The 17,746-nt window shown below is 38.1% G+C and overlaps 3 protein-coding genes across 5 annotated transcripts; 1 reads left to right on the plus strand and 2 right to left on the minus strand.

The window, feature by feature from the left end:
* Positions 1-155: 155 nt before the first annotated feature.
* LOC117619507 (tRNA (guanine(26)-N(2))-dimethyltransferase) lies at positions 156-2,631 on the minus strand. Of its 2 annotated transcripts, XM_034349482.1 has the most exons (6): positions 1,991-2,631; positions 1,498-1,698; positions 1,305-1,404; positions 940-1,140; positions 776-838; positions 156-387 (listed from the first exon to the last, which is right to left on the minus strand). In XM_034349482.1, the coding sequence occupies exons 1-6, from the start codon at positions 2,626-2,628 to the stop codon at positions 271-273; spliced, it is 1,320 nt and encodes a 439-aa protein (XP_034205373.1). In that variant the 5' UTR covers positions 2,629-2,631; the 3' UTR covers positions 156-270. The 2 variants fall into 2 exon arrangements, with proteins under 2 accessions (XP_034205373.1, XP_034205371.1); XM_034349480.1 differs by lacking the exon at positions 156-387 and having other exon boundaries at positions 399-838.
* Positions 2,632-8,294: 5,663 nt separating this feature from the next.
* Positions 8,295-12,455, plus strand: LOC117618405. Its single transcript, XM_034347978.1, has 9 exons — positions 8,295-8,300; positions 8,459-8,638; positions 8,987-9,079; positions 9,767-9,949; positions 10,041-10,143; positions 10,228-10,410; positions 11,051-11,535; positions 11,659-12,065; positions 12,159-12,455. The coding sequence occupies exons 1-9, from the start codon at positions 8,295-8,297 to the stop codon at positions 12,217-12,219; spliced, it is 1,701 nt and encodes a 566-aa protein (XP_034203869.1). The 3' UTR covers positions 12,220-12,455.
* A 7-nt stretch (positions 12,456-12,462) lies between these two features.
* On the minus strand, positions 12,463-17,522 carry LOC117617424 (alpha-galactosidase 3). Of its 2 annotated transcripts, XM_034346785.1 has the most exons (15): positions 17,159-17,522; positions 16,779-16,837; positions 16,463-16,519; positions 16,348-16,379; positions 15,911-16,014; positions 15,747-15,819; positions 15,256-15,314; positions 15,102-15,167; positions 14,924-15,007; positions 14,471-14,535; positions 14,280-14,362; positions 13,815-13,905; positions 13,541-13,599; positions 12,952-13,092; positions 12,463-12,814 (listed from the first exon to the last, which is right to left on the minus strand). In XM_034346785.1, exons 1-15 carry the CDS (start codon positions 17,365-17,367, stop codon positions 12,692-12,694), a joined length of 1,305 nt encoding a protein of 434 aa, XP_034202676.1. In that variant the 5' UTR covers positions 17,368-17,522; the 3' UTR covers positions 12,463-12,691. The 2 variants fall into 2 exon arrangements, with proteins under 2 accessions (XP_034202676.1, XP_034202677.1); XM_034346786.1 differs by lacking the exons at positions 12,463-12,814; positions 12,952-13,092; positions 13,541-13,599; positions 13,815-13,905 and adding an exon at positions 13,912-14,211 and having other exon boundaries at positions 14,261-14,362; positions 17,159-17,505.
* Positions 17,523-17,746: the final 224 nt, after the last annotated feature.

Genomic DNA, 17,746 nt, shown 5'->3' on the forward strand with positions numbered 1-17,746 from the left:
TTATCGCCATAAAGCCCACGTTTTAGGGGAAAGAATTTGTAGTTGAAATGGTCAAGAGAATTTACTCTTTCATCTTCATGTGTTCAACTTCAAACCCCCCCCAACCCCCCTCTTTTCTTAATATAAAAACTGAAAAAATCCAGATTCTAGCCTGATCAGAGCAGCAACGACCTTCTCGAACATCACCTCCACGCTTAGTTGCTCGCTCGCACACTACAAAATTGGATGCAACTTTCCTGGCCCCGCCTTCTGCACTCCTGGTATTGGAAATCATTCAGCACTGGAGCACTGCTGAAGTTGCTTAGCAATTCTAATGCAACCTGCCATTGAACAGTTTGTCTTGATTGCGTTGGACTCAATGTGTGATCTACTCGCAGCATATCCCTCCTGCACAGAATTTAACCCAGCATCAAGACTATTCGTCTTTGGTTCAATAACATTCATACACAACAGCCCCCAAACTCCAAATGTCCAGCATGCACTCCAATAAGACACATGCCCAGCAGCTCCTAGAACTCCAGTTGTCCACCATGCACTCATACCCAGCAGCTCCCAAAATTGACCAACATGCACTCATACCCACGCCCCACGCCCCCCAAACTCCAACTGTTGGACATGCACTACTGACGTGCCCTATTTTTGGTCCATTAGCTAATCCCAACAAAATGCTTCCCCAAACTCCAACTGTTGGACATGCACTACTGACGTGCCCTATTTTTGGTCCATTAGCTAATCCCAACAAAATGCTTTGCCAAAGTGAGTTGTGTGGGAATACCTTTTCAAGGGTGGACATAACGGCTCTGAGCGGTGGAGAATTTACTTTCGCACGGCTGGCCACCTGGGACAGAAAATTGACAGTTTCAATATGTTTTACAAGACTAATAACTTGTTGGTACAAAAGAGTTGTGGTGAAAAGAAGTTGTTCACTTGAGGACCTACCTCGTCCAACTTGGTGTACCCAAACGGTAATCTGGGGTCACTCTCGGCCACCATTTGGTTCAAAAGCTTGTCGAGATCAGTTCCTGAGCCACTGCCTGCCCATCCCCATTCCTCAGCCAAATGCAGCATTTCTGTAATGTAAATGGTATCATGCAGAGGCCCTGTCCAGAGGGGGCCAGAAACAATCAATGACTTGGAAACCTGGAAAGTACTGACACAAGTTAATATTTCATTTGAGATTTAAGTCGACATGGTTATTTCACATTCAAAAGAAAGAACAAAAACTTGGGAACTTGACAAAATAAAATAAGTCATACCACTACATGAATGAGAGCGAGTTTTAACAAAGAAACGCATCCTTGTACCTTTGAATCGCTGCAGGGGCAACTCATCCGACCAAGTTCAGCCCATGAATATTCTTGAGAACTTCCACAGTTGTGGCAGTAGCTGATGAAACCATAATTTCTGTGGTGAATTTAAATTAACTGGTAAGCAACAACATAAAGGCCTAATAAATCACACAGCTTTCACGCATACAAAATCATACAGCCCCTTCACCTGTTATCAGGAAGCTTTCCTCGATTGACACGGAGCATGACTCTGAAAATGGGTCCATGGTATGAATAGTATGAAAATAGAGGAGTAACTCGATACCCCAGCACAGAAGCTACCCTCACAGCCCCTCCTATAAGCATTCGCAAACCAAGCTCATTTGAATATGGCATAGGTCGAACATAAGCTCCATATGCAGCTAAAGTTCTAGAGACACAAACAAACTGTTGTCACTTGCCTACTGATGGCATTGGAAAAATCATATCCAAATATAAATTTGGTATTCAATTGCAAAACGGATTTGATTAGATTCAAATGCAGTAACATTTTGGCAAACAAGCATAGCAGAATGTGCAACCCATGAACGAAAAATGCAAGGAAGTCTTGTAATTTCAAATGGTCAAGAATTAGGACAAGTTATTATACAAAGCATCAAACTTCAAAGAATCAAACAGAATTGAAAACAACCCAATTGCTAGAAATTAGATGTAACACTTACTGTTGAGGCCTGCGACCACCCGATGAGAATCCATCAGTGGAAGTAACATACAACAACCCATCCAATTTCAAAGCATTAATCGCCGACCTCAGAAACGACGAATCGCTCCCAAATGAATCAATGTCAATCAAATCAAAGAAATTTCTTTTGAGATAACACTCTGTCATGATCCGATTTGCATCCGAAAGCGTCACTGCCCACCTCGGATCGTCGCCAGAACTACTCTCTACCTGCGACAAGTTCTCCGTGATAACTTCCCTGTTATCATCATTTGCATCATTTGCTAAAACAAAATCGGCCTCTGCCTCGATGAGGTACCGAAGAGATCGAATTCCGCAGCCGCACAGTGCATCGAGAACTCGCAATTTGCCTTTGGATCTCTTGTACAGCGCTGCGGCGAGCACGCCGAGGTCGCGGCCGGTGGCGCTTTCATGGCGGAAGAAGGTCTCGCCGATATCGAATTTAAGACCCCTCTCGGTCTGGAACTCAGACTCGCAATTGGAATTGAAGGTTGGCTTTGAGTTGGAGTCTGAATATTGGGTTACAATGGTATATTTTGAGTTTTGGTTTTGGTGTTTTGGTATGGGGTTGCAGAGAAATGAGAAAGGGGATAGGGTTTTAGGAGTGAGAGTTATCATGGCGGGAATTTGTTGGGTTGGGTTGTGGTTAATTTTGGCGGGTTTTAATGAATGGGTTTATCCATGGCACTTTGTGGCACACGTGTAGGATCGTTATTTCAATCGACGGCTGACATTCCATTGGGGTTGTTTCGATGACCCTTTTTTATCTTGCCACGTCATCAGATGGGTCCCACACCATCGACTTTATGGTTTATTGGAGCAGTGGAGCCTTCACTGTTGGCTTCGGGGACTCTTTTCGTTTTGACTCCTGAGCCTTTCTCTTCCTGGGTCTGCTATTAGGGTTTTAAATTTCATCAGTGACCAAGATGGTGCTCATGTACTTGCTTGGGTCAAATGGGTCTAACAAAGAAGTGGGCTTTAGCCAAAGCAAGAAGATGAAGCGGAGGAGAAGAAAGAAACCACTTTGACACAGTCAAAGGTAAAACTCTCTGAACTTTAATATTTTGTATCTCTTTGCAGTGAATGCTTTCCACATTTGCTTATTGTGATACATTTAGCTAGGTTTGATGAATTTCACTGGTAGTTTAGCTATTGTCAAATATGGGGTTGTTTCTTGAACGATTGCAATAGTTCTGTTTGAAAAAGAAAAGGTTCCTTCCTCTAGCATGACTGTGTTTTCAATAAGCAAGTTAATGATAGATTAATTTTCTGTTAGACACCATAATAGTAAGGTTTCTTGTTATTTGGGTTCCTTTGCTTTTCGGATTGGCAGCTTCCCCCGTTGCTACTTAAAACATCACAATGTCTCGACTCGAGGATTACAGATAGCCAAATCATAGACATGTTGCTTTTCAGCATGTGGTTACGGTAAAAAGAGGGTTAAAAAAATTATAGCATTAGTCTTTACAATGCAGAAAATCATTTGCACCATAGGTATGCTTAATGCCTTAGTACTTGATGTACCCGTGAAACCAAGCAATAGAACAAGTAAAAAGCAAGAACATGATAACAGCCATACCTAGAAGTAGGGTGAGTCTATTTGAATTCAAAGTCAGTTAACGCTTTAATTTTTTTGTTTAGTTCTTTTCTCTTCCATCATTTTCTCTCTCATTAGCTTTTTCTGTCTTTTCAAGTTTCAAAATAAAAAATTAAATAAAGGTGGCCATGGCCGTTGGCCAAGGTGAAGTGGTGGAGGGTTTTCATTTCTCACCTGGGCATTTTGTGTTTCAATTTTTTAAGGGTAAAAAGGAAATTAGAGACTAACTAGGAAAAAGATTGGGGCATGTGTGCATTTTTTTGGGGGTTGAAATTAAATTGTCTGAGTCTCTTAGGGCCAAAAGATCTGTTTAGTTTTAGGAAAGGATTTTAGGTTTATTAGTTTTGTCCATACGTTGTTTGTTGGCGTAAACGTATGGCTTCAATTGTCATGCTATGATAATGGAAATGGATCCATCCTGTTTTTGGCATTGTAAATAACCAATTCGAGCTGTGTATCAAAAGGGTCCTTGTCTACGGTTTGGAGTTTAACTTCAACATTGAAAATAATGTTTGGAGGTAATAAAGGCTTAGATTAAAATTCAAGTTAAAACAAGTGAAAAATCAGCAAAAAGAAGACAAGTAAAGGATCAGTATGCGATAAAATTAGACTCCTCCAATAGAGTTAAAGGGATTTTGAGATCAAAATTTATGATGCAGAGCCAATAAAGAAAAAGAGATGAGGGAGAGAAATAGAGGGGAAGGAAGAAGAACAAAAAGGGTTGCTAAGGCTTCAATTAAATCCTCAATCCAAAATCATCAAATTTATAATCTCCAATCAATCTAATGCCCTAATCAAATCCTTAAAATGTGTTTTTCGTCACTTTTCTAATGGAAGAACTTAGTCTATTAAGTTTTTTAATCTCAACTAACATCATTGCATTGTACCCCTAATTAATAGTCGGTTGAAAATGGAAACATGTTGGCAGAACACCTCAAATATGCTCTTCAAAGTATATTGGGTTGAGGAACCTTTAAGGATTAATTATAACTCTGCATATTTACCGATTGGGAAAAGGTCACCTTTTAAATCTGGAAACTTGAAGTACAAGAGTGAGAGTGATCTATGGCATGAGAGATTTTCAGAAAACATTAGATTAGACCAAAAGGCTTAAAAGAAAAACAGCCAACTAGGTTAGCTCTTGGAGATGTTACGGGGGAGATTCACGTAATAAGTGGAGTTCTCAAATAGCTTCATGTCTCAAATCATTTTGGAAAAGTGTTTACTGTGTCTCTGTTTTACATAATAAGTGGACTTTTCAGATAGCTTCATGTCTTAACTCATATTGGAAATGATTTATTGTCTGTTTTACTGACAAATTTTTAACCTATATACGAGTTCCAAAATGAAAAAAAAAAAAAAAAAAAAAAAAACCTTTATAAAATCTATTTCATCCCAACTGAGTCTCCAAATTTAACAGCAAAAAAGAAATAAAAAAGGATCTTTAGCATGAGTGGTCTGACAGGAATGTATAAGGTGGGTTTTCAGCCCTTTTGGAGCGTTAATCAATTCCTGTGCAATATTTATTAGCTTGGATCAAAGGATGCTTGAAAGGACAGTTTAAGTCCAAATTGAGCTATTTTTGTTCTTTAGAGTGAATACATTTAGAGTGAAAGGACAGACTCACTGGCAATAAGGAAGCTAGTTTTTGTTAAACTATATTGTTATAGTTTTTCTTTGTAATGTTGGGTTATGTAACAACCTCCAATTGTAAAATCATAAGGACGACCTCCTGTTTTCCGTTATTTACAATTCTCGGTACTTGGTTGTCTACAAAGTTCAGTTGGTCGTCTCCTTTTGGACAGGCTTCATGTGTACATGTCCAACAGTCATAGTATTTGAGACATATCAGGCAGAGACTTTGTACTGTTTCCTCACACCTGTGCTCCGCACATATTCAAAGTTTATGTAACATGATTTTCAGGCCATCTTGACTTGCCTGGTCATGGGGAAATTTTAGATACATTCTGGCAGGGGATCAAATAACAATGTGTTGGTGCCTGCCACTTTTGTAATAGATCCCAACACAGTGTTCCGGGGAGATTCTGTAATCTTTTCTGGTCATGAGCTGGAAATAAATGTAGAAATGCCTTTGCACACCTGAGCTGGAGCAACTTGGCGAGGTCAATGCAGCATAGTTGATTGTGGGCCCCAAAATGATTTGGAGTTTCCTGAGGCCTCATGGCATTTAATGAGTGCCCATATAGGTTAAACTGACATTTTTAGTAGGAAAACAAGTGACTGAAGTATTTGGTATGACAACAAATTCTAAATCCCTTTTGCAACCATTGCAATTAACATTTTACTCAAGGGGAGAGAACAGATAGGATTCGTGTTTAATGAGGGTCATTAGGTTTATGCATTCTAGGAATTAATTAGGGCAAAACTTGGAGTGGTAACAATGAGAAACAGATAAGAATGGACTAATTATTACCATATGTGCAAGCCATAGAAATTTTCATTCTTAACCCCATCACATTTATCTTTTTTGTTAACTTATTTATGGAGGAAGAATCCAGTGTTCAGAGAAACCTGAAAATTTGAGAAAAGTGAGACTGAACTTTATTTGGTAGTAGGTCTTGATTAATTCCCTTACGTTGGGTAGTATTTGAGTTCTCTTAACGGCTAGATGTGTTCACGCCAAGATGTAATCGCATTTGTTGCATTTTATTTCTTTGCCTGTCATCATTTTGCTTCTCTTCTGCTTTTTGCTTCTAAATCCAACCTTAGAGCTTTCTCATAGAGGAAAGAAAACATTTTTTGGTTATATCACTTCTTTTCTCTTCTTCTACATCTTTTCGTGTTTACAGAGCCTTGTTTTCAGATAATTTCCCTTGAGGACTTGATTCTTTTCTGTTTTTCATTAATTATTTCACGATTTCTGTTCTCCTATCCTCTTATCAAACATGTCCAAATAGCCCCAAAATATTATCTTTTGAGCAAAATTGCTTTCAGAGCTTACAAGGAGTTACAAAACAGAGTCCAAGGATACAACAGATATGGACAAACTTTGCTCGAGTTTTTATGCATCTAATTAGCTGGTTATTGTCTCATTCTGCTGAATACACATACCTTGGGTTAAGTTCTACTGATCTATGAACCATTTTATTGCTACTCATCTGCTCAAAATGGCTCTGGATGACAGTTTTTCTGTGCTTCTCACTCTGTTCTCAAGATGTCTTTTGACCAACTCATTTCATTCCACCAAACGATTCATATTTTAAACTTCTTAGTTCCATAGGTTTATAAAACTGTGTGGACAGTCACTTGTTAAAATCATCACTAGGCAGAGTGTTTTTGTGGGTTCCTGGGTTTCATTTTTGAAGAGCTGAAAGTCTCACCTTTTGCCATTATGGAAGATATTCAAGAGGAACTTTTACCATGCTCCTCTTTCCCTTCACATAATCCAAAGGCGTTGTCAATTGATGTGGAACTCTGGATGATGGCTGAGGAAAGGACCCAAGAGATCTTATGGACTATACAACCAAATGTAGGTTCTGAGTGGAGGCGGAGGGGGCTTATTAGTTATATTCAGAGGCTTATCAAAGGTCATTTTGGAACTGAGGTGAGAAGTTCCCCAGCTCCCTAATTTTCTTTTCTGTATTTTTTGCTTTTTGGCGCGAAGGAGTCGGGGGTGGAAGAGGGATTGGAAATGGTGGTGAATCCTTCTTTTTTTTTAATGCATGTAACTTTAAAGTTTGTGGGTGAGGAATTAAAATTGTCATCACACGTCAATATTGATGTGTTTGATAATTAGGTTTTCTCTGATTATGTCTGTATGTTGTCTAGATTGGTCATTCTTAATGTTTTAATATGGAAGAATGTCATTAAAATCATAACCTAAAAAGGGCCTGATTTATCTAGGTGCATCCAATTCTGTGATTAGATGTACGCTCTCCATCCCTAGCACTTCGACGCATTCCCATTATTTCCTTTATCAGTTTGGATCTGTAAGTGTAGCCAACATGCCTAGCCTAGTTAATATATTTGATTTCCCATTTGCACGGAAAGAGCTTGTGGGACTACATGTATATAGATGCGGTATTTTGTTACAGCCAAAAGAAGCCAAACAAAGTTGTAAGTGTTAATATAAAGTGACCATTGACATTGTACGCTCCCTGCTTTGAAAAAAATGGCATTTCTTATATGTTGTGGTAAAACTCCCTGGTCATATTTGATTTTTGTTTTTTTGTTTTTTTGTTTTTTTGTTTTTTTGTTTTTTTGTTTTTGTTTTTTTTGCTGATATCCTTCAATGCCACATGATCTAACTTGCTAAAGCTTCTTATATGCAGCTTTCAATGCCAATCAATGTAAGTTTGGTGCTTTACTATTATATTAGAGAACAGTTCTTAAAAGTCTTTGAGGCATTCAGAGGTTTTTGAATTTGAATTTGGTTGCAAGTTATATTCTCCTAGTTCTGCAAAAATCTGACCTAAGTTCAGAGAACTTATTTGGACAGCTTCGACCAATTTAATGTTAGGCATCCGGTATGTTAACTGTTCATGTTGGATACACTTTTAGTATTTGGCATGCAAGTGTTATGTGTTATATGTGTATATGTATTTAGTACTCTGTGTTCTTTCTTGGTCAATATTTAACATACGTGGCCATTTATATCTGGAATCTGATAGTCGCTCGTATCCACGTGTTTCATCCTAGGGACCTCAATTTAATATAATTGACAGAGATGAAGGTTTTCGATCTGTAACATTTAATTACATTCTGACTGCTTATACGTAATAAGAAAGTTCTGATGGGGAGAATCAATGATCAGTTTATTACAATAATTATGTGCAACTATTTTAATGTCCTTAAATTAATGTGAGTTTATTTAACATGCTTGCCTTACAGGTCTTCTCCTTTGGCTCAGTCCCACTAAAGACCTATCTTCCTGATGGAGATATTGATTTGACTGCCATCTGCCATCAAAACGCGGAGGAGGAATTAGCTATAGCTGTCTGCGGTGTCCTTGAAAGTCAACCGAAGGACTCCTTGTTTCAGTTTAAAGATGTCCGTTATGTTCGGGCACAGGTTGAGATTTTTTAACTTTTTTTGTCGTTTGCAATAATTGCTATGCTTATTTTCTATAATCTTGCTTGTCCTTTCAAGGACTAGTTTGCGAGATGGTTGCTGTTTTGTGTGAATTTTTTTGTTGGGATTTGTATTATCCATCACTGTTTAATTAGTTCTATCTTTATTCACACAGAAATTATTTCAATGTATTTGTGCTAGTTGAAGGGAAGCGTTCTCACTGCCTTAGTTGCTTCTTTTTTTTAAACAAATCATGTTGCATAAAGGAAGTATTATCATTTCTTAATTCTAAAAAGGGGGCCCACTGTATCTCCTTTATCTTCTCTTTTTTTGGATTTTGGGTGGTAGGTTAAGGTCGTAAAGTTCACAGTGAATAACATAGCAGCGGACATCTCCTTCAATCAAATGGCTGGGCTCTGTACACTCTGCTTTCTGGAGCAGGTTAAGTCTTAACCCTATATATAATATCAAGCTCCATTTTATTTAAACAAAAAACAGCTTAGAGTAGTAACCAGAGTAACTTTCCTTCAGCTGGCTTGAATTTTTCCGTAAAAGCTTTATAGTTTCACACTATTAATTGCAAATACAAACTTAATGCACTTGCAATTTCTACATTTCATTACATCAGAATTTCTTCTGTATATGCTACCTGCTCCACTTCTACTTTCTATTCTGATCTATTGGCAGTCTTGGAGTTGGGTTATCCCCAATTTTTTGTCGTTATCTATGTTTAACTCTTGATTCACATAAATAGACAATTTTGTTATGGTTAAGTAAATGTAGTCAGCTCTTTCTGTCCTTTCTTTTTTTGCAGTTTTAGAGCATAATTGTTCCACATGCAAACCTCTTAGATTTTCTGGGGACAGTGGTAAACCAATAATTTTTTTTACATAATATCAGTACGGGAGATCTTGAGTTTGAAGCCCTACAGCTACAACCTTCCAATTTAATGTTGAATTCTGTGTTGGGCTCTTCAGTAGCTGGAGAGACTCATCCTATCATCTTAAGTTTTTTTGGAGCAGTTGTAAACCAACAAAATATATTAACTCTCTCTCTCTCTCTCTCTCTCTCTCTTTTAAAAATTTAATGCGTGTGACTTTTTTTTTCAACTGACATGCCCTTATTCAGGTTGACCAACAGATCGGAAAAGACCATCTTTTTAAAAAGAGTATAATCTTAATCAAAGCTTGGTGCTACTATGAGAGCCGGATTCTTGGATCCCATTATGGTTTGATTTCAACATATGCACTAGAAACGTTGGTGTTGTTTATCATCAATCTGTTTCATGCATCACTTCGTGGTCCTTTAGAGGTGTTTCTTTTGTTTTCTTGTTTAATTTCAGTTCAGTAGTCACATTTGCATCTGTAAGCACTCAAATGCGTCTTTGAAATTCTATCAACAGGTCCTGCTGAGATTTTTGGAATACTATAGCACATTTGATTGGGACAATTATTGTATCAGTATAAATGGTCCAGTTGCGATATGTTCCCTTCCGGAAATCATAGGTAAGCTATGATCAATAATGTGAATGTGTAACTGATCTGTTTACACATTTAATGAGGATCCTTTATCTGTATTATTTGCTATAGTGGCACCCCAAATTGAGGCAGACGAATTACTGCTCAGTGAGGAGTTTGTGAGAAGCTCTAGAGATGTTTTTTCAGATCCAATAAGGGCAGACGAAGCTACAGTTCATGAATTCCCAACTAAGCACCTCAACATAGTGGATCCTCTAAAAGACGAAAACAATCTGGGCCGTAGTGTTAGTAAAGGTATTTGACCACTTACCTGCTGGTTCAGTTTTCTTTCTCTTTAAGGAAATATGCACTAAATTGTGTTGCTCTTGAAGGACTTCACAGAGGGAAAATCTTTTCTTCCTCTGTCGTCAAAGTTACTGTGATTAATTGAAGCAGAATATAAATGAATAATAAAGAAGCCAGACCAATTGGTTTGTATTATGAAAGGATGCTCAAGGAGTAGAGATTTGATTAGATCATACTGTTAACAATTTTATGGGTGAAGCTGTTGTTTAAGAGTTGAACCTATGCCCTAGTGCTTGTCAATCCTCCACTCCCACCATTGCACCAAACCATGGCCCTTATGCTGAGAAGGTTTGTACAATAGATTAGTGATAGACAGCTTGATTGTTCACAACACTGTCCTTCAATAATTATACCACGCTCTTAGAGGATTATTCTATTTAGAAAGAATTAAGATGATTGTGTTTTCTTAACAAGGTATGTTTTATAATGTATATTAGGTATCTTTTTAATCTTCTATATCCATTTAGATTACACTTTATTAAAATTCTCTTATTCAAGTTGCATGCTTTTCATTCTTTCGTATAATTTTATTTTTACCGGTTCTGTATGTTCATTAACTGATCATGATGCACCTCGTAATCCCCTCCAGGAAACTTCTATCGTATAAAATCTGCTCTTTCCTTAGGAGCTCAAAATCTTAGAGAGATATTAAAGCTACCGGGTGAAAGCATGGGTGCAGAACTTGAAAAATTCTTCATGACCACTATAGATAGGAATGGGAGAGGAGAAAGGCCAGATGTGAATGCTCCTGTCTGTGCATTTGGTATTGGAAGATCTGAAGAATCTGACCTCTGGGGGGAGTATGACAGTTATTATAGTAGCATGTTGTATGGACAGGCATTTCATCGTTCTACACACCACAGTGCTCCACCTTCTGGAGTCTGTAATAAGACCACATGGAATGCCCTGGCTTGGTCAGCGCAGCTCAACTGGAATGAATTTTGTGGAAGGGCAACAAAAGTATATGCAAGACTGCCACTCCGGCATCCTAGTGCGTCCCATCTATCTGCTGCTACTATAGGTGTTGGGATAACAAGGAAATCACAAGGAACGGGTACATTTATACCTGACGTGGTATGTCGAATTTAACTCTTACCGTTTATTCAATTTTAAGTTTTAATTATTGTTGGTTTCTTCTTCCTTTTCTTTGGGTGACTGGATTTGTCATCCCAAAACTAAATACTTTGGGCATTGCAGACCCAAAATTATTCCAGATATGTGCGTCCAAGGATGAGGAGGGGACGGATTCGAGAGTCTAGCAGGCACGTTGCGATGATGAAATCACCTCAAAACAGTGGCCAAGTTGAGGCTTCCACAGAAACAGACACAAGTGAAAATGATAGCCGCTTCAATCTCTCACCTGAAGAATTCCCACTTCTTCCTGGCACTGAAAGTGGATCACCAGAGGTCCATCAATCTGGTCAGCTCGTCTTGGCGTCTCCTCCAGCCAAGGAACCCTCTCACAAGTTGGGGAGTTCTGGGCATTCACCATCACTATCAGGAATGCCTTCACCTGTAGCGAGCCAGCAGGCAAATACTCATGTTTCATACGCTCTGTACATTATGAAGAAGCAACAAGAATTATCAGAGGTCGATGAAGAGACGTAGGGACATTTTTGACCTGTGAAATTTTCGTACCATAATTTAAAAACTACCGCCTGACCTACCCCTTACTTTTAAATGGTTTAACACTGCAGGATTCTTATGCAGCAATTCAAACTGGACGATGATGAGGACTTTCCCCCCTTGAATCTGTGAGTGGATTTTCCATGGCGTTCAAGTCTCAGTTACATTCTAATTTCCCAGTAGAGTTTCAAACTCTTTAAACTTGTGTGTGAATGGAGGAGGGGGCCTTCATAGCTTTTGCCTATTCTCCAGGACGATATTTATGTAATATATGTTAGTCGTTAATGAAATGTTTTCATGTAAAAGTTCAAAAGAATTATATAAAAGCAAAAAAAAAACCCCTCTGTAAGTAGGGGCATTTTGTAATCCTTCTCATTATTTCAACTGATGGTCATTCCAAATAAGTATATCGTAATATATACAATGCAATATGAACACCGAGACTAACATCCAAATACTTTCTTATGAACAAATACATAACAGATGGCACTAAGATGGCTTCCAAGTTCTGGTAAAAGTTTACAGATTACAGCCATGAACTCTTGCAGAGAATCATCGCGGTGCACTAATAGTTGGACATCACCTCTTGTTGAAAGGGTGCTTTTTAAGTTAAGGCTAAGCTACATTTCTGAGCGGGAGTCTGGGGAGTAAAAATGTACATCCGACAGTCATGAGCATCAACCCAAGCACCGAACGACGATACAGCATCAACCGCTACTTCTTTGTGCTACGAGAAATTAGAATACTATGTAAGCATAAAACCGAAAAAAATGAAGCCAACTAAATCCTAAACCCAAGCTATCATTACAGCCTTGTTCCCACTCAAAACTCTTGTTAGATGTCCATGTAGGTCAGTTTGCTCACCTCCCACAAATCTCTTATGGAGACGCTAATGCTGGATTGGAGTCCAAGTGCTTCCCAAGTAACTGTTATAGTCTTTGCTTTTGAGCACCGATTCCAAAGAGCAACGGTCAGCCGATGTCCGGATAGAGGACCTGCCCAGACCTGGAAAACAGAATCATAATTAAACACCAAAGTGTAACAAATAGTATATATACATATACAACTAGGCTTATTTTGAAGATCCAAATGCGAAGGGAATGTATTCTGCCAGAATGCCACATGTCACCACATGAATACTATGTTTTATTTGTGATTTCATCTCAACCCTATATACTACTTTTCTATGTTTCCAGTACGCAATTGTGCCACTTTCTAGACAGCCCAAGCAGGGGGACGAGATGACTGTACACTCGGAAAAGTTACGGGGAAGGGGAAGAGAAAATCCCTTCCTGATAAAGCCCAGCGCCGACCCCAACACCACACACCACCCCCCCCAAAACATGTCAGTGGGGAGCTTGAAAAAGTCATTTGACCTAAACTCTCTTCAATTAGTCATTTTTATGGTTGCAGCATCACTTTAAAATGCTATTGAGGATGCAAGACAAAAGACCTGATAGCAACCATCTGTTCCAGAAACACTAACTTTCCTTCCCTGAACTCCAAGTGGATCTGCAAAAACAAAATAAATAAGTCCTCTCTCATTTACTTTCATAACTTCATAGTTTGAAAAGATTGTGACATACAAGGGTATCTATGAATGAGAAATGAAAGATATGGAAAAATCATACTTCAGACCAATTAGACACACACACACACACCACACCATGATGCATTGAGTGAGAGTGTGAGTGTGAGAGAGAGACAGGAAGAGTAACTACTCTCACCTTGGTTAACAGCAATAACCTCCTCGTTGCTTAGAATCTCGAATGTTTCTGCAGTCATGTTTCTTACATCGCAACCAACCAAAAGAGGGGCCTGGATATTTGAACACCCAATTTTCAGTATGTGAAGAACTTGAAAGTATATCAAAATGAGCTAAGCACAAAAAATTTCATATGCAACATGTCGTATGCTGCCTCTTGTGCAAGCTAGAATTAAACTATTCGTTGTTCACATGGACTGAACAACCAATAAAAGCCATTACAAAAATTCTGCTTAATAGGACTGGACAGCATAGTGGAAAACTAATTTTTGAATATGAAATAAAGCAGAACAGAGAAAACAAGTAGTTTCCACGAACTACTCGTATAAGATTGCCTTTTTTGACACAACTCGACAAGACAACAACTAAATCTGAATTACTGGGATGGCTATGCAAACTAGGACAAAAGAAACAGAAGTTGAAGGACCTTCATCAAAGCCCAGATGCTAAAATGAGCACGGTACTCCTGGTAACTCATGCCTCCATTGCCAACTTCCAACATATCAGGATCTGCCCGAAAGAATAAGATGGAGAGTAAGAATAGTATATCGCAGTGGGAGTACTGACACCCAACATATCATGCCTTCAAAATCTGTTTCAAAAAGCTCATGTCTGTACCATTCCATCCACCAGGTCCTGCATACGCCGCCCACTTGTCATTCAAATCAGCAATTGTTGTCATGCTTCATAACAGAGTTACAGCCAACTTTATCAGTACGACCATCGACGATTTATTCAAGAAATAGAAACAAGAACTTTTATTAACAGTCCAGGATCATGCAAATAAGATCTTGCAACCAAATGATGACAGCGAGAAACAATGATTGGCAACAAATGTTGGACATTCTTGTCCAATTACTGATATAAATCCACTAATGAGCACCATAAACTTGGAAGTAATGAAGCTCTTGAAACCTTTAAAAGGGTCCTCTGAGGGGAAAGCATTTACCACAAACCATTTCGAGGGTTTTCTACAAATTATGGTTTCAATGCGCGCATGTAGAGCTAGGATATAACCCAAGAGACCATCAAGTTATTGTCCACATAAGTTAATGGAGAAAGAGTTATAACCTTGCCCAAGAATCATTGATATCATCTGTTGTACGCCAACTATTTCCAAACTTGCCCGCCCATAAAGCCGGGTCGTCAACACCCCTGTCAAGTAAAGAATTTCTGAATTAGGATTTCTATCAAGTTAATTGTGAATTAATCCAAATATTATAGTGCATAGATCAATAAACTGGATTACCATTCACAGATTGAATAGAAAATTGTGCGTCCAGATGCATTTAGGGCCTCGCGCATTGGGGGGTATCTGGAAAGTATGAAACCACATCAAATCAATTTATAGCTACTCAATGTGATTCCTTCAATATTAAAAAGAGATCAAGAAGAGCTAATACCGTTCTTTTGGCGGGATGCCCAGATTGTAACAGTTGTCATATTTCAAATAGTCCACATCCTGAAAATACAACATTACTCCTTAATTATTAGTAATATCCAAAGAAAATGAATGCTTATAATGCTAGAAGAATTCTCAGCTGAACTTATGCATTCCAAACTCTGATCGCAAACAAATTGTTTACTAATAAGGGGACACGGGGGAAGATTAAATACTGTCAAATATTCAGGCAACTCGATTTTGTTTGCAAACATCAATAAAGAAAATGTCTATTAACATTGTGAGTGGTTATAAGAAGGCTTTAATTTTTAGTGGTGTTGACCCCATTACTTGCATTGAGGTGAGTCTGTTCCAAATGAGTTTGAGTTTTCACTAACAAAAGGTAGCAATATAAATTTATAAAATGCAGAAGCAGTGTACAAGGGTGTCGAATGCCCGCCAAGTCAAAGATGTACTTTGAACAAACATCCAATAGAGGAAACATAAACTAACCCAAGAAGCAAACAGCTTTGCATCATCATTTTCATGATAAAGTGATCCTGGTCGAACTTGACACGTAAAAACCCTACAAATAGAATGGCGATGAATACTGACAGGTTGTAATGGGTATAGCACACTAGATACTCAAGTGAAAATACATAAAAATTTCAACTTACCCAGCATCAGAATAAATTCCAAGCTTGAGTCCTTTTCCGTGTAAATACTCGGCAAGAGCTTTAATTCCTGATGGAAATGTTTTAGGATCAGGGACCAGTTGACCCTGCTCAACCAAACAACTTTAAGGAATCAAAATTCAAATATACATCAATTGCTCAATTTTACAAGTTTTCCCATGCAAATAACTTTTATAGAAAACTTTGCGTATATTCATCTATGCTAATCCTCTATGTGCATAGACACATAGAGGACAGACGAGTTATAACTACTAGACTGAGATATAATTCTGAGAAGTTGTATTTGAATCATTAATGCCAAATTTTCTTCATATAAGATGAAGATGGTGCTCCTCACAGACCACAAAATCAAAAATTGCTGATACAAGTTATAGAGACGGTGAACTATATTTTGGTTGAAGTAATGGAATTCAACTGACCTCCGAATTTCGTGTTTGACACCAGCAATCATCTGCAGTCAATGACATTGAATAACATCATAAACATAAGCATGTATTAAGTTTGCCAAATACTTAAGGTATGCCAGAATAATACCTATATTGACATACACATAGCCTAAATCTGCTAAGCCAGTTGAGATGAGTGCATCAGCTGTCCATCATCAAAAGAAAAGTTAGTAACTTTCACAAAATTTGATTGAGGATAAAGAATTGTTGTACTTCTTTGGATTGATAGAATCGTGTGGATATGTTTTCCAATTTATACGAACACATATTTACCATGTGCCGGATACAAACCAACATGAAACCATTGATGCAATAAGGAAAGGCAACCAATAACTCATAAATGGTATTCACAAAGAATCAATACCAACAAAAGTAGATGAACAGAGAAAGCATAAAAAGAATACCAGTTTCCTTGATCACGGTTTCATTGATATTGCAGGCAAAGAAATTCCAGCTGTTCCACCTGCCCACATATTGTGCAATATTGATAAACAAAAACAATATACAATGTCCTCAAGTGAAACAAACTAGTCAGAACAATGAAGTAAAATTCCCATTCATATATACAGAAGTTGGTTGAATTGAAACCCAACTGTAAAAAACCACAAAAATTTCCTATTATCAAGAATCTTACTTCAGTTTTTCATCAAAATCAATCCCAAATGGTGGGTAGGAGTGAGTGGACCAACAAACACCAAACTTCAAAGACTAAAATAGAAAAAGATAGAAACACACACTTCAGAGAGAGAGAGAGAGAGAGAGAGAGAGAGAGAGAGAGACGAACCCCATCTGAGGCGTTTGAGCCAAACCGTTGTTAAGTTGCAAAATCCCATACAAGGAAGTATCAAAAATGCGATTGAATGTTGGTCTTAGAAAAGTCGGTTTCTCATGGGGTTGCGTGAGAGGCACTACTCTGACTGCAAATGCCAAAGAGACCGCCGATAGAGTGAGAGCCAGAGTATACAAAGATAGGGTGATCTTCCTCTTCGCCATTATTGAATGCTCCGTTTTTGTTTTCTGTGTTACCTTTTTGGCTTTTCTTAAAATACTGAGATGAGTCTGTGAATGGGAAGGAACAGAGCATATATTACTAGACAAGGAAGCATATACCGATGTGGACAATATTATGACAAGCCAGTTTGCCACTTGGGAATATCAAATCCCTCTTTATCCGCTTAGTTTATGTAAATGACACGTCAGAACTTAACATTTTTCCTTCTTTTTTTTTTAACTTATTAATTTTTATCCTCATTTATGGATTAATTCCCCATATTTAATTATTTGATTATGCTCCAATCCAAGAATTAAGCATTAAGCAAGGCTTATCCACTAAGTTAGTTGTCATGATATCATGAAAACCAAAAGAGAACGC

Source organism: Prunus dulcis, chromosome 2 (assembly GCF_902201215.1).
Source record: "Prunus dulcis chromosome 2, ALMONDv2, whole genome shotgun sequence".
NCBI classification, from domain to species: Eukaryota; Viridiplantae; Streptophyta; class Magnoliopsida; order Rosales; family Rosaceae; genus Prunus; species Prunus dulcis.